Source organism: Rattus rattus, chromosome 2 (assembly GCF_011064425.1).
Source record: "Rattus rattus isolate New Zealand chromosome 2, Rrattus_CSIRO_v1, whole genome shotgun sequence".
NCBI lineage: Eukaryota > Metazoa > Chordata > Mammalia > Rodentia > Muridae > Rattus > Rattus rattus.
Genome location: NC_046155.1, coordinates 160,629,445 through 160,655,324, shown reverse-complemented (window position 1 = coordinate 160,655,324; position 25,880 = coordinate 160,629,445). Strand labels below are relative to the sequence as shown.

General features: G+C 38.5%; 1 protein-coding gene and 1 pseudogene across 2 annotated transcripts in view; one reads left to right on the top strand and one right to left on the bottom strand.

Annotated features, from left to right (window-relative positions):
- Positions 1–25,880, top strand: part of LOC116893360 — a 545,263-nt pseudogene that overhangs the window by 406,256 nt on the left and 113,127 nt on the right.
- Positions 1–25,880, bottom strand: part of Uri1 (URI1 prefoldin like chaperone) — a 57,100-nt gene that overhangs the window by 27,979 nt on the left and 3,241 nt on the right. For both annotated transcript variants that reach the window (XM_032893835.1, XM_032893836.1), the window contains exon 2: positions 8,091–8,125. In XM_032893835.1, coding sequence (XP_032749726.1) covers positions 8,091–8,125 — 35 coding nt within the window. The remainder of the gene's footprint in view (positions 1–8,090; positions 8,126–25,880) is intronic.

Here is a 25,880-nt window from a genome sequence, read left to right as displayed (position 1 = left end):
CTACGTCAGAGACCAACACTCAAACCCGGCAGCCTTCTAAAATTTACAGTCCCTCTGCATTAAAGTTCCACTGGTGTGAGGAGTGCCTGAGCCACCTCTAGAATTAAGAAAATAAAAGTTCAGTTCAGGAATGGTACAGGCAGAGATTTCTCTACAGTAAGAAACTACTTTCTTCACTGTCCTCTAAGTCTAAGAAAGCTGTCAAGATACATGACAAAATAGGAACATTCTTGAGAGAAAGAATAATTTTGTCTACAAACTAGTGGGGAAAGGAATGCTCCTCATTCAGAATTTAAATATATTTGTATGAAATTGGAGGCACTGTTACCTCTTTTCCTGAATGGTCACTGCAAAATGCTTAGTGACTTCACTTAAATAATTAAAATTTACCCCCAAAAAACAAGGCAAAATGGAGACATATTCCTTTTTATAAGTGCGTCATACCTAAGAGTTTACCTCATCAGAATTAGCTGGCAACCTAACACATGTTCCTAGTGTTTCATGATTTCATGAGTCATCAGAAAACATTAAAAATAATCTAAAAAATAGCCAATAATTTTTCAAAATTAGTTTAACAAAGGCAGATCCAACTAGCAATCCACTAGAGTTCTTACATTTAACTTTTCACAGTGGCTCCAGCACAAGGGACACACACAGTGAATTGCAAGGAATATGTTCCCATGCATGCTCTCTCCACAGCCACCACATGGACGTGTGACCTGAGACTTGTCAATTATCCTAAATGCCTGTTTCTTCATTCATAATTAATACTTTGCTCTACGAACACAATCAGATGTGAAGTAAAAGAGGGGGATACTCTAAAATTACATAAAAGCAAAGAGGTCTTTGAAAGAAATCCCCAAGTTGCCAATTTACATGTAATCTTTATGTCCTGTTCATCTCTCTGACTTCCTCTGACTGACACATGCTCCTGTTATGAGTTGAAGGGGGGAACATATCACAAAAGTAGAGAATCATCTCTCAGTCTGAATATCTGTACCAGCTCTGCTTAAATCTCCCTAACCCGTAGCCTTTGCTGCATCAATTCAGGTTCCCACACTTTCACAATCTCTCAGGAAGCAGTGATCATTATGGCCACCTTGGAGTGGTGATCTAGGCTGCTGTTCCTATGACAGAAAATTCATTTTCTGGAGTTTACAGAGACTTTCACATACTCCCACAGGTCAAAGCTCCTATCAGAGTTTAAAAGAGAAAAATAATGCCAATACTAGTTCTTAATCTACAAAGTATTTAAAGTCAAAATTATCTTTAACTCAAAAGTCAATAAAAACAACTGGAAAAAACTCACCATTTGCTTATGAGTTAATGTGAATTATTAAAAAAAAACTACAAGTCTATCGATCTGTACGGCTGCGTTTTCCTGCACTTGGCAGACACTAACACCCCACAGGACTCAAGGAATGATAGAATCTGGTTGCTGGGCCTCAGAGGCAGAGGCAGAGCTCCGGACTGTGGGGACCCAGCTGTGCGCCATGCACTGCAATCCTTACACAGAAACTTGTGTGAGCGTTATCAACAGTGCATTGTTCTTTTTGTTTGTTTGTTCTGATTTTTAAAGAATAAATGAAAAAACAAAAAACAAAAAACAAAACAACAACTTCAAGGTGTAAGCTGTGGTTTTCTGATAAAGTTAAGAAAAAAAGAAAAATGCCAGCTAACAAACCCTTGGCTTCCCAGACAGTCCCTGGACTTAAGCAAGTCCCCAGGAGCTGTGAACCAAAAAACTTAGATGCTGGAAATATCATCAAAGACAGTATCCCAAAAAGTTATAAATGAGACTATAAAAAGTTACCTCTGTGTGTGCATGCACTTGTATGTCTATATGCATATGTGCAGATGGAGTTATAAGCTACTGGAACCCAACATGAGTGGTTAGGAACAGAACTTGTCCTCTGCAAGATCAGCAAGTTCTCATACCTGCTGAGCCATTTCACTGGTTTGTTTGTTTGTTTGTTTGTTTTTAATATTACTGTAAACTCTGAGAGAAAATTCCCCTAAAACACCCCAGAAACTAATTTTCTTACTTTCAAAAGTATAACACAAAGGCTTAGGGACGCTTAAAAGTACTAATTTCAAATTATAAATTAGAAATCATTAAAGAAAAAGGGAAAAGTAAAATAATTTCTAATCTGAACTCCACAACACAAATACACATAACCACTAAGCTGAAAGTAATGTTTTTAAAATACCAGGAAAAAAAATTAGTTTCAGTTATAAGTAAATTTACCTTTACTATTTTATTATGACCTTTCTATAATAACTAATCATATATTTACCTTATAGTCAGAATAAAAATGTAAACTCATTCAGGGTAGAGGAGCTGGACCAGGTGGCTCCGCAGTTGAGAGACTTACTGTTCTTCCAGAGGACCTGGTTCATGCCACATTACCTAGGTCAAGTGACCAACAACCACCTGGTGGTAACTCCAGTTCCAGAGGCACCCGGCCTTCAGAGGCACCAGGCACACAGGTGATGCACATACACGTATGTAGGCGCTCACAACATAAAATAAAAACCATTTTCTCTAAAACACTACATACAGAAATCCTCAAACATAATCCCCAAACTAGAGAATGGGACAGATGGTGTTTGATAATGGTAAAAACAACCACCACCAAAAAAGGAAAGGAAAAAGCTAGAGACAGAGTAAGGGATGTATGTGTGTGCACTGTACCCACTCTTCCTCCCCCCCATCCCTCGGGGTAGTAACTGCCCGACTCTAATGGCAAAAGCAGGTACTATGTCAATTTTGCGGTCTTCTCTGCTTCACTCAAAGGGATGAAGGAAAGGGGAGAAAAAGAGGAAATAAGAAAAAAACAAAAGAAGGTTCTATACAAAATAGTACCAAAAATACAGTCTATTAAATAAGAACTCTGAAAAATTGGCTTCCCAATTTATCAAGCACTGAAGAATGAAGCCATCATTGTATTTCTGCAAATATGCAGACCAGTATTTCAGACAAAATAAAATAAATTCATATTCATACTTATGAAGGTTGTAGGAAAACACTTTCAGTTATTCACAGGAATTGTTAGAAATATTCAGAGATACTGATGGGGTAGCTTATACTTTAAGTCTTAGTTCTTGGGAAGCTAAGGCAGGAGGATAACTGGGACTCTGGGAGCAGCCTGGGTTCCATGGAAATCACACTCCACCTTGGGATACCAGGTAAGACCCTGTCTTCCAAAAAAAAAAAAAGGAGGTTGTTTGTGAGGCAGATTCTTCCCTCAACAACAACAGTCAAACATATGCTCTCTACAGTTACACGTGTGTTTGGATGTGTGCATGTGATACAAGCATATACGCTGTTTCCCCTTTTCCTATTAGTAAAGAGGAACTTTTAGAAAGACTTAAGATTTTCGCTATTCATATTTTTATATTTCCCACTAAATACTGTGACCATAAACTGTAACAGAAACTAGTTTCCCCAAATTTTTTATCCACTTTTCTTTTAAAAAGTAACAAGTATCAAACATTTGTTTTACAATTTCTTTCTCAAACTCATATGCTCAAGTGGTTTTTGAATTTGTCAAACCTTAAGCTACTCTTTGAATATTAAACACATGCACAAATATAATACTATATTTTCATTTAAGTTGGCTTTGTGTGATTTAATACTAGATTTCTTCACTACCCAAATCCACTTACAAGTTTTAAAGGAAATAAGGTGTTTTTTAATTATATGTATGGTGGTTGTGCACATGAATGTGGGTGCACAAGGAGACCAAGGGCATTGGATACCCTGAAACTAGAGTTACAGGCAGTCTGCAGCTTCCTGGTGTGGATGGCTAGAATCCCAACTCAGGTCCTCTACAAGAGTAGGCTGTGTTCTAACCACTGAGCAATCCCTTTCCAGCTCTAAGCAAGCTATTTCTACACCATTGCATATAATTTATGGTTATAAACAAGACCTCTGTGCACATTATTGACTGTGCCCCATCCATAAGCACTATTTTATTCAAGCCCATAAGCAACACAGAGTAATGAATCTTTCTTGTAAGACCCAGCAAATAGGAATCATTCTTTGCTCTAGCAAGAGATAGCAGTCATTGTTTCATGTTCTAAATCTAGCTGCCTCTCTAAGTTCCTCTGAACACCATAATGTGGCCTTGCAGCTTCCATGTCATGTAAAAGAATGCTAGGAGAATGCCACAAAGACAGAGCAGGCAGAGCTAACAGGCCCCACTATCCCAGGATGCCCTTAAACTTGGACGGTGGAATTCTAATACTGTGATATCAGGCCTGTGCTACCAATGCTAGTCTTAGACTCATTGCAAACACTGCGAATAGATGGATGCAATATTCAAATGAAGCCATTCAGATAAACCAACTACTGACACTAAATGACAGGCACCTACAGACTGACCACTCTGCTCTACCACCTGTTTAAAACGCTTCATCACAAAACTTACTGAAGACAGGCATGCACAAGCTCCAAGAATATACCGATAAGGCCAACTCTCTGCCTTATTCTCTGCATGTCTGGGCACGGTACAATTCTACTCTAGCACTCTGGGAAGCTGAGGCAGGAGGACTGGCACAAGTTCTAGGCCAGCCTGGGACATAGTGGAAGATAAAACCCAGATAAATAAGATAGCACAGCTATAAAACATCCACAAACATGTACAAAACACTAAGGTTTTTATTATTTTTCTTTATTTATGTGACATCTCAAACTTTCCAGAAAGATTTAGATCTAATCTTAGTTCCTGAGTGACAGGCTGAACATGCACTGCAGCCCTGTGAGTCAGTGGTAGTGTAACTGTCTGGAAGAAAAGGATGTGTCCTTAGTGTAAGTGCTCAAGACTGCAAACGACAGAATGCAAAGGCAGGCCTGTGACTCCAAAAGCTGTTCGAGAATTTAGAATAAAGACAGACATAAATAATCCCCCAACAAGATAGCTAGCTCTAAATGGACCAAACAGTAAACCTCACATTCATATATATACACACACACACACACACACACACACACACACACACACACACACACACACACACACACACACACACACACACCCGGAGCTGAGGACCGAACCAGGGCCTTGCGCTTGTTAGGCAAGCACTCTACCACTGAGCTAAATCCCCAACCCCATCATATTCATATTTAACAAGAAAGTAATTATAGCCTGTAACACCTTATTTTCCCGTGTGAAATAAAAATAATAGGCAAAAGGGGGGAGAGTGTTTTGGTTTGGTTTGTTTTTCAAAACAGGGTTTTCTCTTTGTAGCTCTAGCTGTCCTAGAACTCACTCTGTAGACCAGGCAGGCCTCAAACTGTCCACCTCTGCCTCCTGAGTACTAGGATTAAAGGTGTGCACCACCACTGCCAAGCTAAAAAGTTTTATTAATTAAAGAAAGAAAACTTAAATCTTGACTAAGCTGAAAACCACCATTAGTGCTAAAAGAATGCTGTGCAATTCTTATCTACTGGGTTCAAATATTTCCTTTTTTATTTGCTCTTATCTGAACAAATACTATTAATTCCTCAGTTCACCAGCATCCTAGAATTTAATTTTCTAGGTAGGTCCTAAGACAGTACCAGACTACTTTCATTCCTAGTTTTCTACAAAAGACTTTTACTTTTTGTTCAATATTTTGAGAGAGAGAGAAAGAGAGAGAGAGAGAGAGAGAGAGAGAGAGAGAGTATTCTGAAGCCTGAATTTTACCCTGTTTGTCTCTAAATAAAAGAACCCTTTTAAATTACACATCAACACCCCTAGGAAAAGAACTGCATCTTTAAAATCATTTCTTTAAGCTTTTCTTCTTACATTAGGAGATACCCATAAAGACCAGGGCACAGCTACCTACACTGCACTTTAGACTGGCTAATGTCAAGAGTCAAAAACTTAAAAGAAACATGCTTTTTAAAACTGTATCTAAGGCGTGCTTAAGAATGGCTCCAGTTTCTGAGCTCCTCTTCATTTATTCCAACATGCCAGCAAATGGTACACAAACTGCCTTGATCTCTCTTTTAGTCTTACTAGGAGCCCTCCTGTGGCTGGGTCTTTAGGTTGTAAATATCAGCTCAGACTTGTCCACGCAGGAATGTCTTCTGTCAGAAGGTGTGAGATGTAAAGATAGCATAATGCTAAACCTCCAGATCCCTACTGTCTGACGTTTTTAAGAAAGTGAACACTTTTGTTTCAATTTCTAAACATAAACATGAATTCAGAATTGACTGGTCACTTAGACTCTTGCAACAACATGACACTGCATGTACAGATTCTCTTTAAAACATGATACTATATGTACAGATTCTCTTTAAAAGCAAACAAAATACTGTCTCCTAAATCCTGTCAGAAGGGATTCAGAGCAGAAAGAGATTTAATAAGGGAAAAAGAATTGTTATCTTTAACATATAGACAAGGTACAATAAACCTGAAATTACTCTACAGGCAAATGTGCCAGCCTTCTGCAGTTGGAAGCCTTTTAGCACACTGGAATTGAGACTGAGGGTCTGAGACTGCTCTGCCATCAGGATTCTGCCTGTCACTACTCTCAGCCTGTACATGGTGGTGCTGTTTATAAATAAAACAGTGTAGATAAAACAACCACAGATTTCAATTTCACCTATTCAACATTAAGTGCTATTCTGTGCCAAACATGGAGAAAAGACTATGTGGATAGAAAGACAAAAACATGTTTGTTATCCTCAAGAACTCTCTCCGCCAGAGGAAGGATTTCACTAAGCCACCTAGAAGCAAGTCGCAGGTTCGTATATGCTGGAGTCTGTTCAGAGTGAATTCATCCTCTTATTTCCTAAACCTGTCACCAAAAACAAGACACACATGTCCACAGAATGAAACTGCCTCTAAGGGTTACTCATAAATAAGTCACTTTGGCCAAATCTACAAAAGAAAAGCCTTTTCTGGCCAAGGTCTTGCACACACTTCACATTTTAAGCTAAACTGAATACATAGTGCAAAGTGAACGGTCCATTATGGAAATGCTGACAGACCTACACTACCAGTGGATGCAATTACAATGCTGCATTTATTGAAAATTAATGAAGTCCTGGATTTTTATTTATAAAGAGAGTATTATTAGTTTTAGATTGGTTTCTGCAAGCCAATAGTCCAAATTGAATAAGATGATGGGTACAGATTGCACTGATCTTCACTCTTATCCATTGCTTGCAGCCTATGTGCATTTAAACCAAAAACATTTGATATACACTAACTATAAATTATTTCCTTGGAGATCTCTCAGGCATGAAGAAAATGCCTTTTAAAATAAATTTAAAATATTATATGCTTGATGGTGTATAACCGAAGGTTTAATCTCCCCACTAAAGGGGCAGTTATGACGATTTTGCAATAACCCTGCAGACAATAATCAGGACAGCTCCTGTTGTTCTCTCAGTAAAATCTTCGTAAACACAGCATGGATAGACTGTAATTTGATATCTGTAAGATCAACAGCCATACCTCATGACAACTCCTAATATAAGATTTTATTCACCATTAAATTGAGCGTTTTCCTCAGAAGCGATAGAAGAGAAAGCACATTATTTACCAGGCATTGTCCTATTAACTATAGATTAGCACATCAAAACAGACATGCTTTCTTTCTCTCTTTAAAAAAAGGGGGGCAGGCCATAAAGCAGGCTCTAAAATGCAGATTGATTAGCTTTTTCAAACTTGGAAAAAAATCTATCTGTACCCTATTTCCAACATTATTTTTTAAACAATTGATTCCAATTATTTTCTACTACAGACATTAAGAAATACCCTCCGAGTTGTTTTTAAAGTCTCAGTTTCCACTTCAAAATGAGAATATTATTATTCAATTTTTTTAATTAAAAGGTGGCAAAATTTTAGAGAAATGATAAATATGTTACTCAGAGAAGAGTAAAGACAATGTAAATTAGTATCAAAAGGCATTCAAAATGGAGATCACCAAATGTCAATTGCTGCTCTCCGGCTCTCTCCCCAACACATACATGTACACAGACACATGCACACAAACACACACATGCACACACCCATACCCCAGTACACATCAATATTTAAATACAAGTGACTTCCTCTATATTTCAGAATTATAATAAAGCGTCTTTCACTCACCAATGCTGGATTTTCTCTTGGCAGTTAGTGACCACCTGTCATGAAAACAGACAACTATTCATGAAAACACAGGGCTAGGTACAGAGATAGAAAATCAGCCAGAAAGCTACAACAATGTCTTAACAGATTCACTAACATCTCTGTGTACATTTTTATTTGTCAAGAGGTACAGAGATGAGGATGTTGGTTTTTAAGCAGTGCACTTTATCACAGCCCTCTAACGCAGGCTGATAACTGCAGAACAAATTACAGCTTTCCAATTCAGACTTTGGTACAAAACCTGCTTCATAACTATTAGGTGACATATGATATAAGATAACTAGCATTTTGTACAATCTACAGACCATTTTCAATGTTACATATTTTCTAGAATACACGAATATTATAAATAACAAGAAACCAATGTAACATCCACGGTTCAGCAGGGAAAAAAAATGACAGTAGTGAAAATATTTTATTTTGTCAGCTTATCTCCAAATGTTTTCACCTGTGATTTTTATTCTGATGTATTAAAAATGAACTTATTTTTCTACTATGTTTTTAAGAAGAAATACTTGGGATAACGGGATGCTCTGAACAGCTCATTTCCCCCACCAGTAAATTACAATAAAATTATAGACACTTGACACCCAGTCTAAGCTGTTTATAGTACTGCAAGAATGGAATTAAACATAAAAGTTACTTGTTTTCCTTTAATATATTTCAGTAGATTCTCAAATTCTAAAAACAAAACAAAACTGTCATATTTGCACAGGAAACTTATGATTAGAAAAATAACACAATTAGGTATAAATTTTTAAGTTAACATTATTTTCACAAATTGCTAAATCACCTATTTTTTAAAAAACTTTCACATACTAAAGAACCACTTTAGAGAAACTAAAGCACAAAAGGTAGAATGCAGAGGCCACATGGGAAGACAGCAGCAGCTTCAGCTTCAGGCTCTCAGAGCCAATCCCCTTGTATGTACAAAATGTCTCACTCAAAAAAAAAAAAAAAAATCACAATTTCTTTAAGGGTTGTCTCTAAATTCCTCTATCATAACATTTAGTTCCTGAAATAAATGCCCTCCCTTTTAGACATTTTAAATACTAAGGCAGCAATCCTGAATCAAAATACATGCTGTAATCAGATAACCGGCGATACTGCACATAATTCAGCACAAAATCCCTCCCAAATGAAGATCTACAGTATCAAGCACACAGCAACACTTAATAACAGTGGCAATATGTAACTGACTTAACATCTGGAAGAGTCCACTAAACCACATCAGTCCATATCACTGTTTCTGATCTGGCAGTAATTACAAAAGACAAACAAAATTAAATGTAAATTAAAAAAAAAAAAACCAAATCCTTGCAAAAATTTTTAAGAAGTTTCTTTTTAAGAACCCCATTAAGATGAGACCCCAAAACAGTCAGGGTGTTCCCAGTCCTAGCACAAGCATTTCCAAGCATGAAGAGAGCCAAAAGCACAAGGGAAAAAAAGCTCTACAACCCGTAAGAGCAGAGTGTTCATTAACCTCTACATGATAATCCTTTCGTAGCTGCATATTAACTAGTTACATATTCATAATCATTTACATTATTTAAAGGACCTTCGATGAAATTTTCTAGGCTATATCCATTAGTGATGGTGTTAAAGGTTATGGAAGATAGTCTACTTAATGTTTCCAGGAAGCCTTTTTAATTAGTAAATATGTAAATTTGGCACGCATGCTTTTTATGTTTAAAAACAAGCCACTGGTAGCATGGCATGTGTTCTTGCCATCACCCACACAGCTCCTCTGCCTGGCTCTGGTCACGCTTCCCCACTCCCCACCCCTTTCTTTCCTGAAATAGTCTCCCTAGGCAGATATCCAAAGAAAGACCAGCAACAAAACTCCATTTCATAATGTACACACGACATTCTCACTACCAAAATACTGCTTTACGTGTACAGTCTTTCTGGATTCCACATTTAGAACACCAGACACACTGCACAAACAGAAGTAGGAGCCTGGCAATCAGGAAATTTTTCAAAGGAGGCAGATATGGAAATGCATGGATAACTGGGTAGTGAGTCTCTTATGGCCAAGTTTAAATATTTGTAAGCATCTTTTTAAAATATGTATATGCACATATATGGACATAGTGTGTGTGTGTGTGTGTGTGTGTGTGTGTGTGTGATCAAATGTTATATTTTGAGATGTTTTTAATTTAACTACCAAGGGAAAAAATCTAAACAAGAGAAAATCCATATTCAAAGCTGAATATACCTACCTGAGTTTTAAAAACTGACTTTTCTGTAAAGGTAACACCAACTTAATTTCTTCTGCCAGGGAACTCACGCTAATTTCTTATAATAGTGAATGAGTAAGAATAAGACAGGGACTTGATTCTGTAGGCGAGTCTCCAAAAACAAGCAAACAATAAAAGGTATTTTCATCATTTTGTTGACCTCCACAAGAGTAAGGTCCCTATGAAAGAACTGATGCCAGCTTTGTCTTGTTTTGTTAAATATTAAAGTGTGCAAACTTATACCTAAAAAGTCACTGTAATATTTTTATAAAAAGTTACTTGGTAGAACAGTACTAAAATAATTAACCTAGGAAATTCTTTAAGAACTACACATTTATAAATGTTTACACAATAATACAGCAATAAGGCCACAGTAAAGAAAAGGGAGGTTGACCTGACCCACCAGTTTAAACAAATTATCATTAACAACCCAATCTGTACACTTAGGTACAGAACTAAGATTTATAACAAGATGTCATATGAGAGTCCACTCAAACACTCCAATGACCTCTTTCTGAGGAAAGGAAGCCTGCTCTCTGAGATGAAGTAACTCATCCTGGAAGTGACCACATGAATCAGCTTTAAGCTACAACTACCTGACTTTAAGCGCACCATCCCTTGGACAAGCCTGCCTCCAACCTGGCACAGTGTAATGGTGGCAAGAAGGGCTATTGCACCTGCAGTCACTACTGCCACTTCTCTGCATCCTCCTCAGCATTGCACTCACACATTCTGTCATAAAAGGTCAAAAATTATGCGTGATGAATTGTAAGGCCATGAGACTGTGCCAAAAAAAAAAAAATGGCTTTCCTCAGAAACTACTTTTTAAATGTTAGTCTGTAAAGAATGAAGGTTTAACATGCAGTGGGTGAGCGCTCCTGTGCTTATTTGCGTTTGTGCTATTTATTTTGATAATGGACCACAAGAGGGCATCGACCCAGTCAATCTCCAAGCGCAGAAAAGTAGCCGGACAAAGTTGGACTGATAGAGTGCACCTACAAACTTATCTGCACTGCTAACCTCTGATCCTTCTCTCAGGAAGGCTTTGCTTCACTTCTAAAACTGTTTACACTACCCGAGACCCCAGTCTTCCTACTCGGGTTACTGTCTCAAGAGCAGTTTGTTTAAATTCATCAGGACAGCTTCTCCTCCTGGACTGCAAGCTTCAAGACGAACCTTCCAAACAGGCTGCTCAAAGTTACCGCTGTACATGTCTCAGCTGCTCCTCCAGAAAACCTGGGTTCTAATTCCAGCACCGACAAGACAGTTCACAACTGTCTGTAATTCCAGTCTGTAATGCCCTCAAACATACATAAATATAAGCCAAAAAAGAAAATGTAGGGGTTGGGGATTTAGCTCAGTGGTAGAGCGCTTGCCTAGGAAGCGCAAGGCCCTGGGTTCGGTTCCCAGCTCCGAAAAAAAGAACCAAAAAAGAAAAAAAAAAAAGAAAAGAAAGAAAATGTAGATGAAATAAAAATCATTTTAAAAAAGCCAACTCCACTTTAGACATGTACCCGAAGTGAAGCTACCACAACTCTCTAAATCAGTTACACCACAGCACTTAAACAGTTCAATGCTAGTTTTAGCTCAGATAAAGAAAAAGGGAGTAAAGGTTAACCCCAATTTTTGCACAGTTCTCTAACCCAGGCATGAAGAGTCCTCCCTCTCCTTTCTCTCTGATGTCTGCCTCACTCGCTCAGTTCTTTACTCTCTTATTAGGGCTCGTGTTCCCTAACACACACCTTCTATGGGAAACTCGAGAATGTTACATGTACAATCTAAGCATTTCTAAGAATAAAGGCCTGTGTTCCTAGGGTTATTTAAATCAGGTTTATAGGAAACAACTACTAGCTGAGAGCTCCAGGGGGAGAGGTCACATCCACAGAGGCTGTGTGGTGCAACAGTTCTTTTAAAAGAAGTATGGCTCTCCTTGTAGTGGTGGCCTCCCAGCACTCTGGAGGCAGAGGCAGGATTTCTGAGTTTGAGACCAGCCTGGACTATGGAGCGAGTTCCAGGACAGCCAGGGCTACACAGGGAAATTTTGTCTCAAAAACAAAAAGCCAAAAGCTTCAGAAATAGATTTTATTCCCACTTAAGAGTCTGATGTGTTTTAGGGTATACAGATCTAACTTGTTAAAAACAGTTGCCGCGCATGAATGGGGCCCAAGATGCAATCCCCAGCCCAACAATGAGGACACACACCTATAATCCCAGCACTGGGAAGAACAAAATCAAAAATTCAGGGTCATCTTCAGCTATAACTAATCTTTCATACATAAGACCCTGTCTCCAAAACAGAAAAGAATTTGATACATTTTAGCACTCAGTACATATACCCTGTTATGGAATGCCCCTATAAATATAATATTTGCAATGAAACCTGATTACTGGGTGACCCATTATGTCAATGTGTGGTCATTTCACAGGTAACTTTGTTCTCAGTACTTTACAAGTTTTATGACTACAGAGGGTTAAGCTATACTTCTGGATTGGAGGGCTGCCTGGACAGCTTGCTGTCCAGTTGCATATCTCTGGGAACACTACTCTGTTTCCACTAAGAAGAGACCTTACAGAACTCCTTTTGAGCAGCTACAGCCCCCAGAGTAGAGAAGGCCCATGCCTGCTGCCACCCAACCCAACTGATCCATGTTGGATATAAGGACCAAGGTACTCAGAAGAGATGAGGAGCTCCAAAATAGGAGCCACCTGAGACAGCTGGAAACAAAATAAACATGCAAGCAAGCAAAACTAACACACACACACACACACACACACACACACACACACACACACACACACACACACACACCCCAAGTCAATTCTTGTAGAAATTCCTTTCAAGCATTTCTGTGGCTTACAATTGACTTAAGAAAGCCACTGTGGTGAAACTTGTCACAAGGATTAGGATAACAACATGGCTGTGACATTCAAAACAATTCATTAAACAGTGAATACAAATAGAAAACAAAGGTGGAGGGTAGCTCACTAGTAATACAAAAAAACAAAACTAAATCTGAAATTCCATTCTGCACTTAAAGATACACCATTGTCAATCAAACTGTACAAAAATTAAGTTAGCTATACAGGTTCAAAAATCACTGAAAACTGGAAAAACCAGGTAAGTTTAAAAAGAAAAAAAGGAATCCGACTTTTAAAGGCAGCCAAGAGTTGTCAAAGTAACAGAAAAAGGACTAGGAATTTAAAAGGAACTAGGAAAAGAGAGCTGATCTCCAAAGCTGTAGTTTCTCAGGCAATTCTGTACCTAGTCTGAGCATCGCTGCAGGCCCTAAGCAGACAACCACAGCGGAGGAAAGAAGCAGGTAGGAGTGTCTGACAAAGCAGAAAAACAAAATGAGAGTGTATAAGTATACGGCTAGCTTCTATCAAAGACACCTGCCAAATCCTAAAGCTACAAAGGCCAAAAAGCTAGACCAAAACTTTGGGAAGAAGTTGGAATAAAACAAAAACTAAAGAGTCCAGAAGCTTCCAAAAACTGTAAACAAGCAGTGCTCTCAGACAAAGTCCAGAAAGAACCAAAAATAGCAGACCTCACTAAAGGAAGCACTTGGCCCTTACTCCATTCAGCACCTGCCAGCAGTAGGCTAACCTTGGCCAGCACACACCCTGCCTACCTAAAGGCAAGTGAGGCCTCTCCCAGAAGACACCTTCTTCAAACACATCTACTATCCCTGCATTTAACCCCAAAAGACTACAATGCCACAAAACAGAAGCACATGACCAAACACAGGTAAAAAGAAAAGAAACAAAACAAAAAGGTTATACAATCTGGACACTGGTGTCAACAAACTAGGCCATTAAAATTACAATGCACATGTATCAGAGGATACAAGAAAAGATATGAAAAGACAGACAATTTTCACTGGAAACCTCTTTTTAAAAAAGAGATTTTTCAAATAAAAATGCTCTGGCTGTGACTCTAGCTCAGTGGCAGAACACCTGCCAAGCAAGTGCAAAGCCCTAAAAATTCATTCACCAGACAGAAAAAGAAGGGAGGAAGGGATAGAGACAGGCAGTCAAAAAGAAGAAAAAACCACACAACTGAGGTTTCTAAAATTACCACACCAATGCTAGACAGACACTGAGCACAGCATAAGTCCGTATTCTTACCATCTGGGCACAGATGTAGGTAGCAGTTTAGGTGTAACTGGAGGTGAGAGGCAGAAAGATGGCACGCAGTCCTCAAAGAAGCAACCAAAGTTACAGAGCTAACGTCAGCATAGAATGCCACACACTGAAGACAACGGAGTAAAACCTTAAAGTCCTGAAACAAATAACTGAGGAATCATTAGTATATCCACAGCAAACGCAGCCTCCACCATGAGAGAAAAACAAAGATTTTCAACAGATGACCGAGAATCCCACAGCAGATTTTCATTCTTCATTAAAGAAATAGACAGGCTTTCTTCAGCAGCACACATGCAGAGAGAACCGCAGAGCAGCTGGGACAGCGCAGGTCACAGGGGTGGGTGTCAAGATGAGTACTAGCCATGTACAACAACTAAATACAGCCTTACAAAATGGCCTGAAGCAATAATCAAGATGTGGGTGGAAGCTGAGGAAGCCTTGCACCTTTAATACCAGCACTAAGAAGGCAGAAGCAGGTGGATATCTGAGTTCTAGGCAAGCCAGAAGTATATATATAGTAAACCCAAATCTCATCAATCACTGAGGAGGAGGAGGGGGAAAGAAAGAAAAAGAATGAATGCATGCTGAACCTGAATGATACAAGCCTAGTCTAAATTCGTAGCACACTGAGTATTAAGGTAAACACAGTGTAGTACACATGTAGTTCAATATTCCATCATAAAGATGTTAATAGGCAGAAGTAACAATGATGTTATGTTTGATTAATCCAGAGATGGACAGAAAGGGGGGAATCGGCAGAGAAACAATAAGAAAGTAGGTAAAACAGAAGGACAGTGAGGTAGCATCTCACACACATCAGGCTGCCCATCATTTAAACGGAAAATAACAAGTATTATTTGTACACAGAGAAGCTGGAAGCACTGGGAACTGCTGCTGGGAAGGTAAAAGTGTGGAAAGTCATGCAGCAGTTCCTCAAACACTAAAAACGTACTTACAAATTGATCCAGATTTTAACCTGACTACACCCAAAGCAGTCAAAGCAAACAGCACAAAAGTTTGCACACATATATATCTACAGCAGCATTATTCATAACTTGAAAATGAAGGCAGTGTGTCCACTTACAGATAAATACTGTATAAAACAATTTTAATACACTGTTGAATATAATAAAATATTGCCCTTAAAAAAGAATAATTCTAGACCTGGGTGACAGTGATATGCTGAGGCAGGAGCATGAGTCCTAAGCTATTCTAAGACAAACATGCCTGGAGATTGGGGGACTGCCTCCCCAGATCCTGTTTTAGAATCCAGACAGTTTTGGGGCTGGAGAGATGGCTCAGTGGTTAAGAGCACTGACTGCTCTTCCAGAAGTCCTGAGTTCAATTCCCAGCAACCACATGGTGGCTCACAACCATCTGAAATTTGATATAGTGCCCTCTTCTGGTGTGTCTGAAGACAGCTACAGTATACATTGATTATTAATTAATTAATTAGTTTTAACTGACTATAAAGGGGCTGGAGAGGTGGCTCAGCAGTTAAGAGCACTGACTGCTCTTCCAGAGGTCCTGAGTTCAATTCCCAGCAACCACATGGTGACTCACAACCATCTGTAATGGGATCTGATGTCCTCTTAACTGACTATAAAAACAACCTAAAATATATGTAAGGTACCTACAGCAATGATAAGAAAAACTCAAAATGCAAAATACATAAGAAAAAGGTGAATATTAGTAATCTTTTAAAACAAGGGGAAAAAACTTAAAGGGGAAAAAAAAACAAAGCAGGATCAATGAAGAAAAAAAAATCATATTTACAGAAGAGAAAAATCAACAAAGCCAAAAGTTGATCCTTGAGACAATTTCATTGTCACATAAACTCCTAGCTAGGAAGACAAAGCAAATTATCAATAACAGCATTTTTAAAAAACTGTTTTCAAACTACTGGTCTTAAATTACATATATTATGTATATAATTATATAAATGTGAATATATTTTATATGCATACACATACATATATATACATATATATGTATATATATAAAAAAAATCACTTTCCTAAATTGACAAAAGAAATGGAAAACTTGATTAGTTCTTTAATAACAAATTTGTCTTTGTTTTTAAATCTGTAATCTCTTAGAAACTATAGTTGGCCCAGACCATTCCATTAACAAATTCTTCCAAAGACTTGAATTACTATAAATAGGGGCTGAGAGGTGGCTCTGCAGGTAAGAATACTTGCTGCTCTCCCAGAAATCTCAGTTCAGTTCCCCAGCACCCACACTGGGTGGCTCACAACTGCCTAACTCCAGTTCCAGAGGATCCAACACTTTCTTCTGGCAAGGGCAACTGCGTGTATGTGGTACATATAAACTTGCATGTATGTGGCACATATAAACTCATGCAGGCACACATACAGATAATTTTTTTTTAAGAAACAAATGTTTTCACCCAGAGGTGGTGATGCACATCTTTAATCCCAGCACTAGGAAGGCAGGAGACAGGTAAATCTGTGAGGTAAGTCTGGTCTACAGAATGAGTTCCAGGACAACTAGAGATATGCAAAGAAACCATGTCTCAAAAAAACTAGAGGGGAGGGGAGAACACAATATTTGCTCATTGAGAATGTAGATTATGCAATCACTATAGTAATAAGCATTAAGAAACACACACACACACACCCATCATGGTACAGCTATACCACTTCTGGAAATGTAGCCAAAAGAATCAAAGGCAGCATACAAAAGATTATGAGCGTAGCCTGTACTGCTACTCTAGCCACACCACAACAGCAAAGACATGGACTCAGTCTGATCATCTACAGATGTCTAAATAAAGAAAATGATACATAAAATACTATTGGGGAGTAAAGATATAGCTCAGTTGGGTAAGCGCTTGCCTGTCATGCACAAAGCCTTGAAGTTAATGCCCAAGACACTATGAAATCAAGCATGCTGGCACAACCTACAATCGGAGCACTCTGGAAGTGAAGAGGAAAGTGATGACTGAAAGTCATCCTTAGGTGCACAGGCAGTTCAAGATCAGCCTGGGTTGAGACTCTGTCTCGAAAAAACAAATAAACAAAAAAAACCACTATTCAGCACTAAGAAAGAAAGAAAAAATCATGTCTGCAAGTAAACGCATGGTATCATTGTGTTAGGCAAAACAGGCCAGATTCAGATAAATCCTACATGGTTTTGTTTTGTTTATTTTTCCATTGGAGACTACAGACTGGGGTCAAAGGAAGACACAAAAGCAGAAGGGAGACCATTGGGGAGGAGGAAGGGATGGAAGCGCACAAGAAGAGTGCGATGAAAGCACACTACATACAGGAGGAAACAGGACGGTGGACCTGTTACTTTACGATGCTGCATAGCAGTACACATTAATAACATGAAAATTAAAAAGTTTAGTAACGAAAATGCTGATTACCCTATACAGTAGAATATTAGACAACTACAAAATAGGCTAAATTATCTAATTATCTCTAGAAATTGAAAATTACCAGGTATTTCATTTAAGATTAAACAAAAGAGAGGGTACAGAGATGGCTCAGTGGTTAAGAGCAGTGGCTACTATTCCAGAGGACCCAGGTTCAACTCTCAGCACCCACATGGCAGCTCAAAATTGTCTGTAACTCCTGTTCCAGGTGATCTGAAACACTCATTAAAGAAATATGCAGCCAAAACACCAATGCACATAAAATAAAAATAAATAATTTAAAAAAAGATAAACAAGAGGCAAAATAGACTATGCTACCTTTGTAAGTAAGCAGGGTAGAGATGAAGGGACATATACACTTGTTTAGGTTAAAGGACAGAATACAGTGAGGTAAACCAGAAATAAATTAAAAATTGGTATCTTTAATGGCAGACAGGAACAGGAATGGAAATAAATTTCTTACATAGTTGTGATTTTGAGCCATGTAAATGTTTTAGATAGTCATAAAACCAAATTAAGAAAATATTAATAAATTCAACACAATTCAAAATGTTCACCTCAAAAGAGTTAATTATGGAAGAGCTAAAGAAACCACAGAGAAAAGCCTGCATTTTAGGTTTTCAAGGAGGCTCAATGGGTAAAAGTGTGCTTGATAACCAAACGTGGCTACCCAAGTTCAATACCTGGAATCCACAGAGAGAAAAAACATCAAAAAGATATACTCTGACCTCCATGCACATACCACAGCACACATGCATACAATAGTAAATAAAAAGTTTAAAGGAAATACTGTATTAGAGCTTAATATCCATATATAGAGAATTCTTGTAACTCAACAACAAAATGACAGACCAATTAAAACATGGGGGAAAGATTTGAATAGAAATTTCCCCAGAGGACACAAAATGGCCAACAGGCATGTGAAGAGTTAGGCAACATCCTTAGACATTAGAGAAACAGCAATCATAAGCACACTTAGATTCCTCTTCAAGCTTATTAAGACAGCTATCACTGAAAAGCCAAGGGCGTGCAGAGACTGGCATTTTCATATACTGCTGGTGGGAATACGACAGTGCAGCTCCTATGGAAAACAGTGCAGTAGTTCCTGTTACTGTAGGATTCAACCACTCTATTCCCGGTGCATATGCTAAGGAACTGAAAACAGAGACTCAGATGCTTACACAGTTCAGAATAACATTATTCATAACAGCCAAAAGCAGAAGAACCATCAGACAAAAAGCAAACCAAATGGCCCACAGACGTACAATGGAACGTTACTCAATATAATAGGATAAGTTCTTCCTGAAACAAACCTGGCAAAGGTGGCAAATAAAATATGTCAAAGACTTATTAGTACAAATGCCATGATCCCAAATGCATGGCAGACCTAGAATACGTGAATCCTAAAGGATCCTAGAGATTGCTGGAGAAGGAAGGTAGCGTGAAGCAGCTATGTTTATGTGCAGAAGTCGAAAGGTTTGGGAAACAATGGTAACAACCATAAGACAGTAAGTATCACTAAAGTTTAAATGGTTTAGATGGCAGAACAATCCATAAGAAATAAAACTGTCAGAATAAAGATCTCTAAATTCTACTTTTAAAAAAAAAGTTTTTCCCCAGCTCCAAAAAAAAGAAAAAAGAAAAAAAAAAGTTTTAAGTTCTTTGACACCAAGACTAGTCAAAAACCCTAAAGACACAGGAAATGGATTTGAATGCTGGCAGTCGCCAAGGATTTTATCTTGTATCACTAAGTACTAGAAATGACACTGGCAATGCAGGAAGAACTATAGATCTAGAGATAGTGGGTATTGGAGTGGAGTTAACTATCCTGAATGAGGAAGGGGAAACAATCAAGTAAATAGCACAGGCCTAAGCAGAGAAGGGAAGACCAACCCAGTCACTCAAGTAGACTTCATCCTGTAGTAACATTCAGACACCTAGACTACCTTTTCTTCTAAACTGGTATGTGTCTTAAATATCTCTACATGAAATTAAGTCTTGTGTACTAAAACTTACTTAGAGTAGGGCTGAGAAGATGGCTCAGTTGATCAAGTACTTGAGGACCTAAGTTTGAGGCCCAACCCCACATTTAAAAAGGCACATAGCTGTACATACACATGCACAGAAACTAATGAACTTACTTACCAGGCCCGTAATCCCAGAACTGGCAAGACTAAGAAGTATTGCTGTTAGTCCGGGGCTAGCCTGGGCTACATAAGCATCTCAAAGACAAAACTTACCCACACATACCTACAGTAAAAATTGTGGGGTGTGTGTGTGTGTGTGTGTGTGTAAATGAGACATGTGATACCACTCAGTTCTAAAGCAACAAAATTTGCAGGAAAACGTATGGCCTTAGAATGTATGATGTTGAAGCTTACACAATCTCAGAAAAAAAAAATACATTCTCCCTCAAAAGTGGAATCTAGCTAATCTATGTGTATATGTAAACAAAGTCTTGTAGTTACAATATAACAAATAGAAAATAAAGGCTAAAACACAGGGGAGGAGAAAGGACTGAATGCAGATAGCAACATGAGTCATGAAAGAGAATCCAAAGCTATCTACCTTTCTAGTAACTGTCATGGATTTTTCCTCCCAGTGGTGGATGTGTACACAAAAAAACATACTTGATAATGAAAGGATAAAAGCCAATACTGGACTATAGAAATGACTCAAATGTTAAAGCGTGCTGGCTGCTCTTCCAAAGAACCCAAGTTTGATTCCCAAAAACCACATGGCAGCTCACAATCATCTGTAACTCCAGTTCCAGGGGATCCAATGCTGTCTTCTAGCACAAGGCATATACATGGTGCACAAACATACATGCAGGCAAAATACTCATACATATAAAATAATACATTTTCAAAAAAGATTTTAAATCCATTGTGATGCCCCACAGCCTCTGTACCAAATAGCAAATCTTAACTATATAGAAGTTCATTTGTATAATCTTTGGTTCTGTGTGTGTGTGTGCATGTGCACATGCACGCACGTACATACAAGCACACTTGAATGCAATTGCTCGTAGCCAGGAACCAAACTCCTGTCTCCTACAAGAGCAATAGACACTCTTAACAGCTGAACACATTTTTCAAACAGTCCAAACCCACTTTTAAACCCAAATGAAAAGCAAACACAACCACCAAACAGATTCTAGGCACCTCCTTCACTTTTCACCTCCTACATTATAGGGCCATAAGTCAATTTTGTTCTAATCTAAAGAAGAGACAGACACAATGAGAATGGAAGTTTTCCCACCTTGAAATACTGCACATAAAAACTCCCCAAGTCTGAGGCTTAGGTTGCATTTTATCATGGCTCATGACTAACATAATACAAAGCACCAAGAACAACTGTTTCAAAGGAAAACAGAACTTGCAAGCAGTAAGGACTGAACACCTCCCACCTACAAAGTGTACCTCACACTACATAGCACGCATTCTTATAACTCTTATAACTTCCTTGAAAACAGAAGAGCTGGAGAGATGGTTGGTTTAGAGCTCTTCTTGGTTTTGCAGAGAACCCTGGTTCAGTTCCCAGCAACCCCATGGCTGTTCACAATACTATTACTCCAGCCCCAGGGGATCTGATGGTCTTTTCTGATCTCATTGGAGACTACAGGCAAAACATTCATACACATAAATAAAATAAGATAAAATCTATTTAATGGAGAGGAAAATATGTGGTTAGTACAACCTTCCCCACACTGAAGAATTCTAGTCCAGTCTGGGCTACACTGGAGGACCCTGTCTCAAAACAAAGAGAAAATAACTTCCACATCAGAAATACCAAATAGGTTCCATTCAACAAGTTACCTCTAATTTTTCAACTCAGAAAAAAAGCATTTTCTAAATTTCAATATTCAATCATTAAAGCTCTCAGAAAGCTGTTCTAAGGAAATTTCTTTTATCTGGTAAGAAGCAAATATAAATCAGGCAGTGACCAGAGGATTGCAAGTTTGAAACCAGCCTGGGTTAGGTAGCAAAATCCTGTATCAAAAGAGAAAATTAAAAAGCACGGAGGGACGGCTATAGCTCAGTGGTTAAAGCACACACATACTTAGCACACACAAAACTCTTGGTTCCATCTCTAGCACTACTGAAAGACAAAAGGCAGGCATATACATAATAAACATCCCCTCGGTCTTTAATGGTTATTCTAGATAGTTGTTCCCAAAGAACGGTAATTCTAGGGAGTTATTCCCAAGGAACACTACATGAATTACATTTGCTCTTACATAAAGAGCCTAATAGTGCCAAAGGCAGGAAAACAAACAAAAGCAAAATGACTTTGCAAGACAAGGCACTATTGAGTAACTACCACTGAATTTATACTACTAGGATTCAAGAGAATTTCTTGGGCCAGTGAGATGGCTCAGCAGATTAAAGGCATTTGCCAGCATGACCACCTGAGTTCCATTCTGGAAATGGCTGTACAGGTAGACAGAGAACCAACTCCACAATAGTGCTGCCTCACATACACATCAAAACATGCATGCATGATGCATGTGCGAACACACACAGCAAAAATAAATAATTTGGGGGAGGACAACTTAGAAAGCCATAATGATTATAGCAGAATAATTCTGGCTGCAAGAATAACAAAGCCATTGGAACAGACTTTAGAAACAAATTACACCCAGCACCTGTCATAACCAAGAAGACAAGAAAATTGGGGGGGGGGTCATCCCCTAAATGCAAAAGCGAGACTGCCTCAATCCCTAAGAGTACTCAAGTCAATAATGAGCAGACTCAATGCAAGGTAATATGTTAAGAGGGTATGACCAGAACATGAGTAGAAATGACTTCTCAAAAACAGGTCTGGAGTTCAGTAGTAAAGAGCTTGCCTACATGGGCACAGTCCTGGATTCCATTCCCAATCAAACACAGCCAACAACAAAGGAGATAAAATCAAGAATTCAAGGTCATCAAAGGACATTACAGAATGTTAACTCAAGCCTCAGAACAGCAAGAAATTTACAATCCATCACTGAAAACACACTCATATCAAAAACGTATGAAGTTACTACAAATCAGTTAGAATATGAAAACTATCCCCATAGAAAGTGGAAAAGCAACCAGTAGCTATTTTCCTGTGAAGAAGCTAAAAGTCAAAACTGTTCAAATACACTGAAAAGAAATCAACCTCAGTCATCACTAGACTGACTAGCAATTATAAAAGAGATGGACACCACCAAAAGTGTCACAGTAATTAAAAATGTAGAGATGCAGGACTGTGTACCACAGCTGGCAAGTTGAAAACTGGTATAACCACTTCTGCAAACAGCAATTTAAGCAGAACCAAAGACAGAAATACCCCCATGAGGTGGACCAGGCAAAAACTACAAACAGCCCAAATTATTCACCTGGGAAACTCATGAAGACTCCAACATCAACTGTGTAAACATCCAGCAAAATGCTTGCCCTCCACAGAATGGACTCCCTGTAATGTGAGCCTCGGCCTCCCTTCACACATGTGTGACAAAAGAATATCAAACATGTTCCAATAGCTTCTCCTCTTGCAAAAATAAAACTCAAAACCCTTTAGTGACGAAACCTGCCAGTGCTCTCAGCCTGACTCTCCTATCTGTGTAAAACTCTACTCAAAAATGTCTTCCACACAGGTTCACCTCCACTTAACTGACATTTCTGCTTTAAAGAAACTGCACTACACTCTGACATGCTGCTTATATAAGGAACATTCCCCACCAGTCCTTGCCTCCCTGTACCTTTCTGCTTATGCTCATCAACCACTTATCACACATGTAAATGTGCCTTCTGATGTCTTCACTACAGTGAAGACATTTTTAACTCTGAGCTTAGTGTGACATACTGGCATACTCAACAAGTGTTAAGTGACTGAATCCTATGACGTGGGTTCCAACTACTGGACTACCTGGCTGACAGAGCTCCTCAAACCAATAGGAATTTACCAAGACAAAAATGAAAATTTTGGGGCTGGCTCAGTGGTTAAGAGCACTAACTACTCTTCCAGAGGCCCTGAGTTCAAATCCCAGCAACCACATGGTGACTCACAACCATCTGATGCTCTCTTCTGGTGTGTCTGATGACAGCTACAGTTTACTCATACATAAAATAAGTAAGTCTTTAAAAAAAATGAAAATCTTCCATTAAGCTAAAGTAGATGTTCTGCTTTAAGGAAAGATTAAAATATTTATTCCTGCTGCATCTAATTCTCTAAGATTCTAGTATAAGGAGAGCATTAACTAGTTCAAATTCCAAGCGATAATTACTTCAGGCCCTCAGTGGTAAAGAAATTACCCTACTGATCTTCTCAATCTTACTGCTGTCCTGAAAATGAACTGATGGAATCACACTGTACCCTAGTTCTTTCAGATAATAAATTTCACTATAGCTCCACTAGTAAAACATAATAGTATCTAGAGATACGAATCAGCTATCCCAGCAATATGGCCTCAGCCAAGAAACCAAAATTTCAACATAATGTCAATTCTGAAAGAAGTAGATTTAACAAGACTTTCATGCAAGAAACCTGCAGAGTAGACTGAAATACCTCGCCAGAGTTTTGTCACTGATGCCTGGGAATAGGGGGCAGCATAAAGTCCAAATTACTTCTTCACAGTCTTGTCACTAATGCTAGGAAGGAGGGGAACCCAATTCTCAGTAACCCCATGAAGTGGACATCTTTCCACCAAAATGTTATGTAAGTACTTCCCAACACGGTGTGGGAGCATACCTGGAACTCCAGTACTGAGGAAGCTGAGGCAAAGGCTAGCAAAGTTAGCCAGGGCTATATACTAAGACCTTGCCTTAAAATGCAAAATAAAATATAAAACAAAAGATAACCTGAGTTTCTCTCTTTTTTATCTTTTGTCAGAAAAATTAAGCAAAATCTTTAAGGAGAAAATGAAAAAATAAAAAGAAACTGGGCAATGTTTTCAACAAATTTAATGAGCAACTAAGAAATAAACCTAAATAACTGGTATTCAAAACCTACCCAACACTTATTTTTCTTGCTTAGAAATTGGTTTGCAATTAAGGATACTATGACAAACCTGTTTGTCCAAAAATTCAGTTTGAACACCTTTGTTGGAAAACTGAAATTTTTGAATTTTATAAGCTTTTAGGTAAAATACTACCATCATCCTTCTATGGTAGTTTGTTATATAAAGGAAATATTTAAGTGCCTAAGCACAACAGGATCCACATACTGTTCTACAGTTTGCATGCCTGTTTAAGAAATGCGTGATTTATTTAACCAACTCTCCAACTCGGGGCTTTCAGTTTTTCCCACCCTAACTAAACAAAACTCGGAACTCTTCTTACTTGTCTTACCAGATGAAAAACGGATGACGAAACCCACCACGACTTTGAACGCCAACCTAACAGTTTTACTCAAAAATCAGACTCCCTGGTTGCACATGACCTTAATCCCAGCCCCTAGAGATGGAGACAGAAGGAGCAAGTCTTAATGACATAGACAGGGAGGCTGGGGCAGCAGGATCAGGAAAGAGTTCATGGCCATTAGTTCAAGGCCAGCATAGCTCAGGAAACATTGTTGCTGTTGTCATTGTTTTTTGGTTTTTTTTTTTTTTTTTGGTTTTTTTTTTAAAAAAAAACAAAGAAGGAAAAGGAAAAGAAAGAAAAAAAAAGAGAAACGGAAAAATAAACACAAATTTAACAAAAAGAAAGTGGGGGGGACAGTGAAAGTGAAAACAGTGCTGACACACTTGATCCTGACCCGACCCATTCAGCTCAGAGGTTGTCACTGGGGATGTGGCTCCAATTCTCCTCAGATTCAGTGCTCTAATATCAACCAGAACCAAGTAAGGAGAGACCAGGATAAACCTGTTCCACCACGTAGTGGGATTTCAAGGAGAGAAGGGCAACAGCGCTTAAGCATTGTCTACAGTCCTTCTCAAGCCAGGCTCTGGGACTCACCCCCAAGCCTCTAGGTAGGGAACCCGGGTCCTTTTCTGCA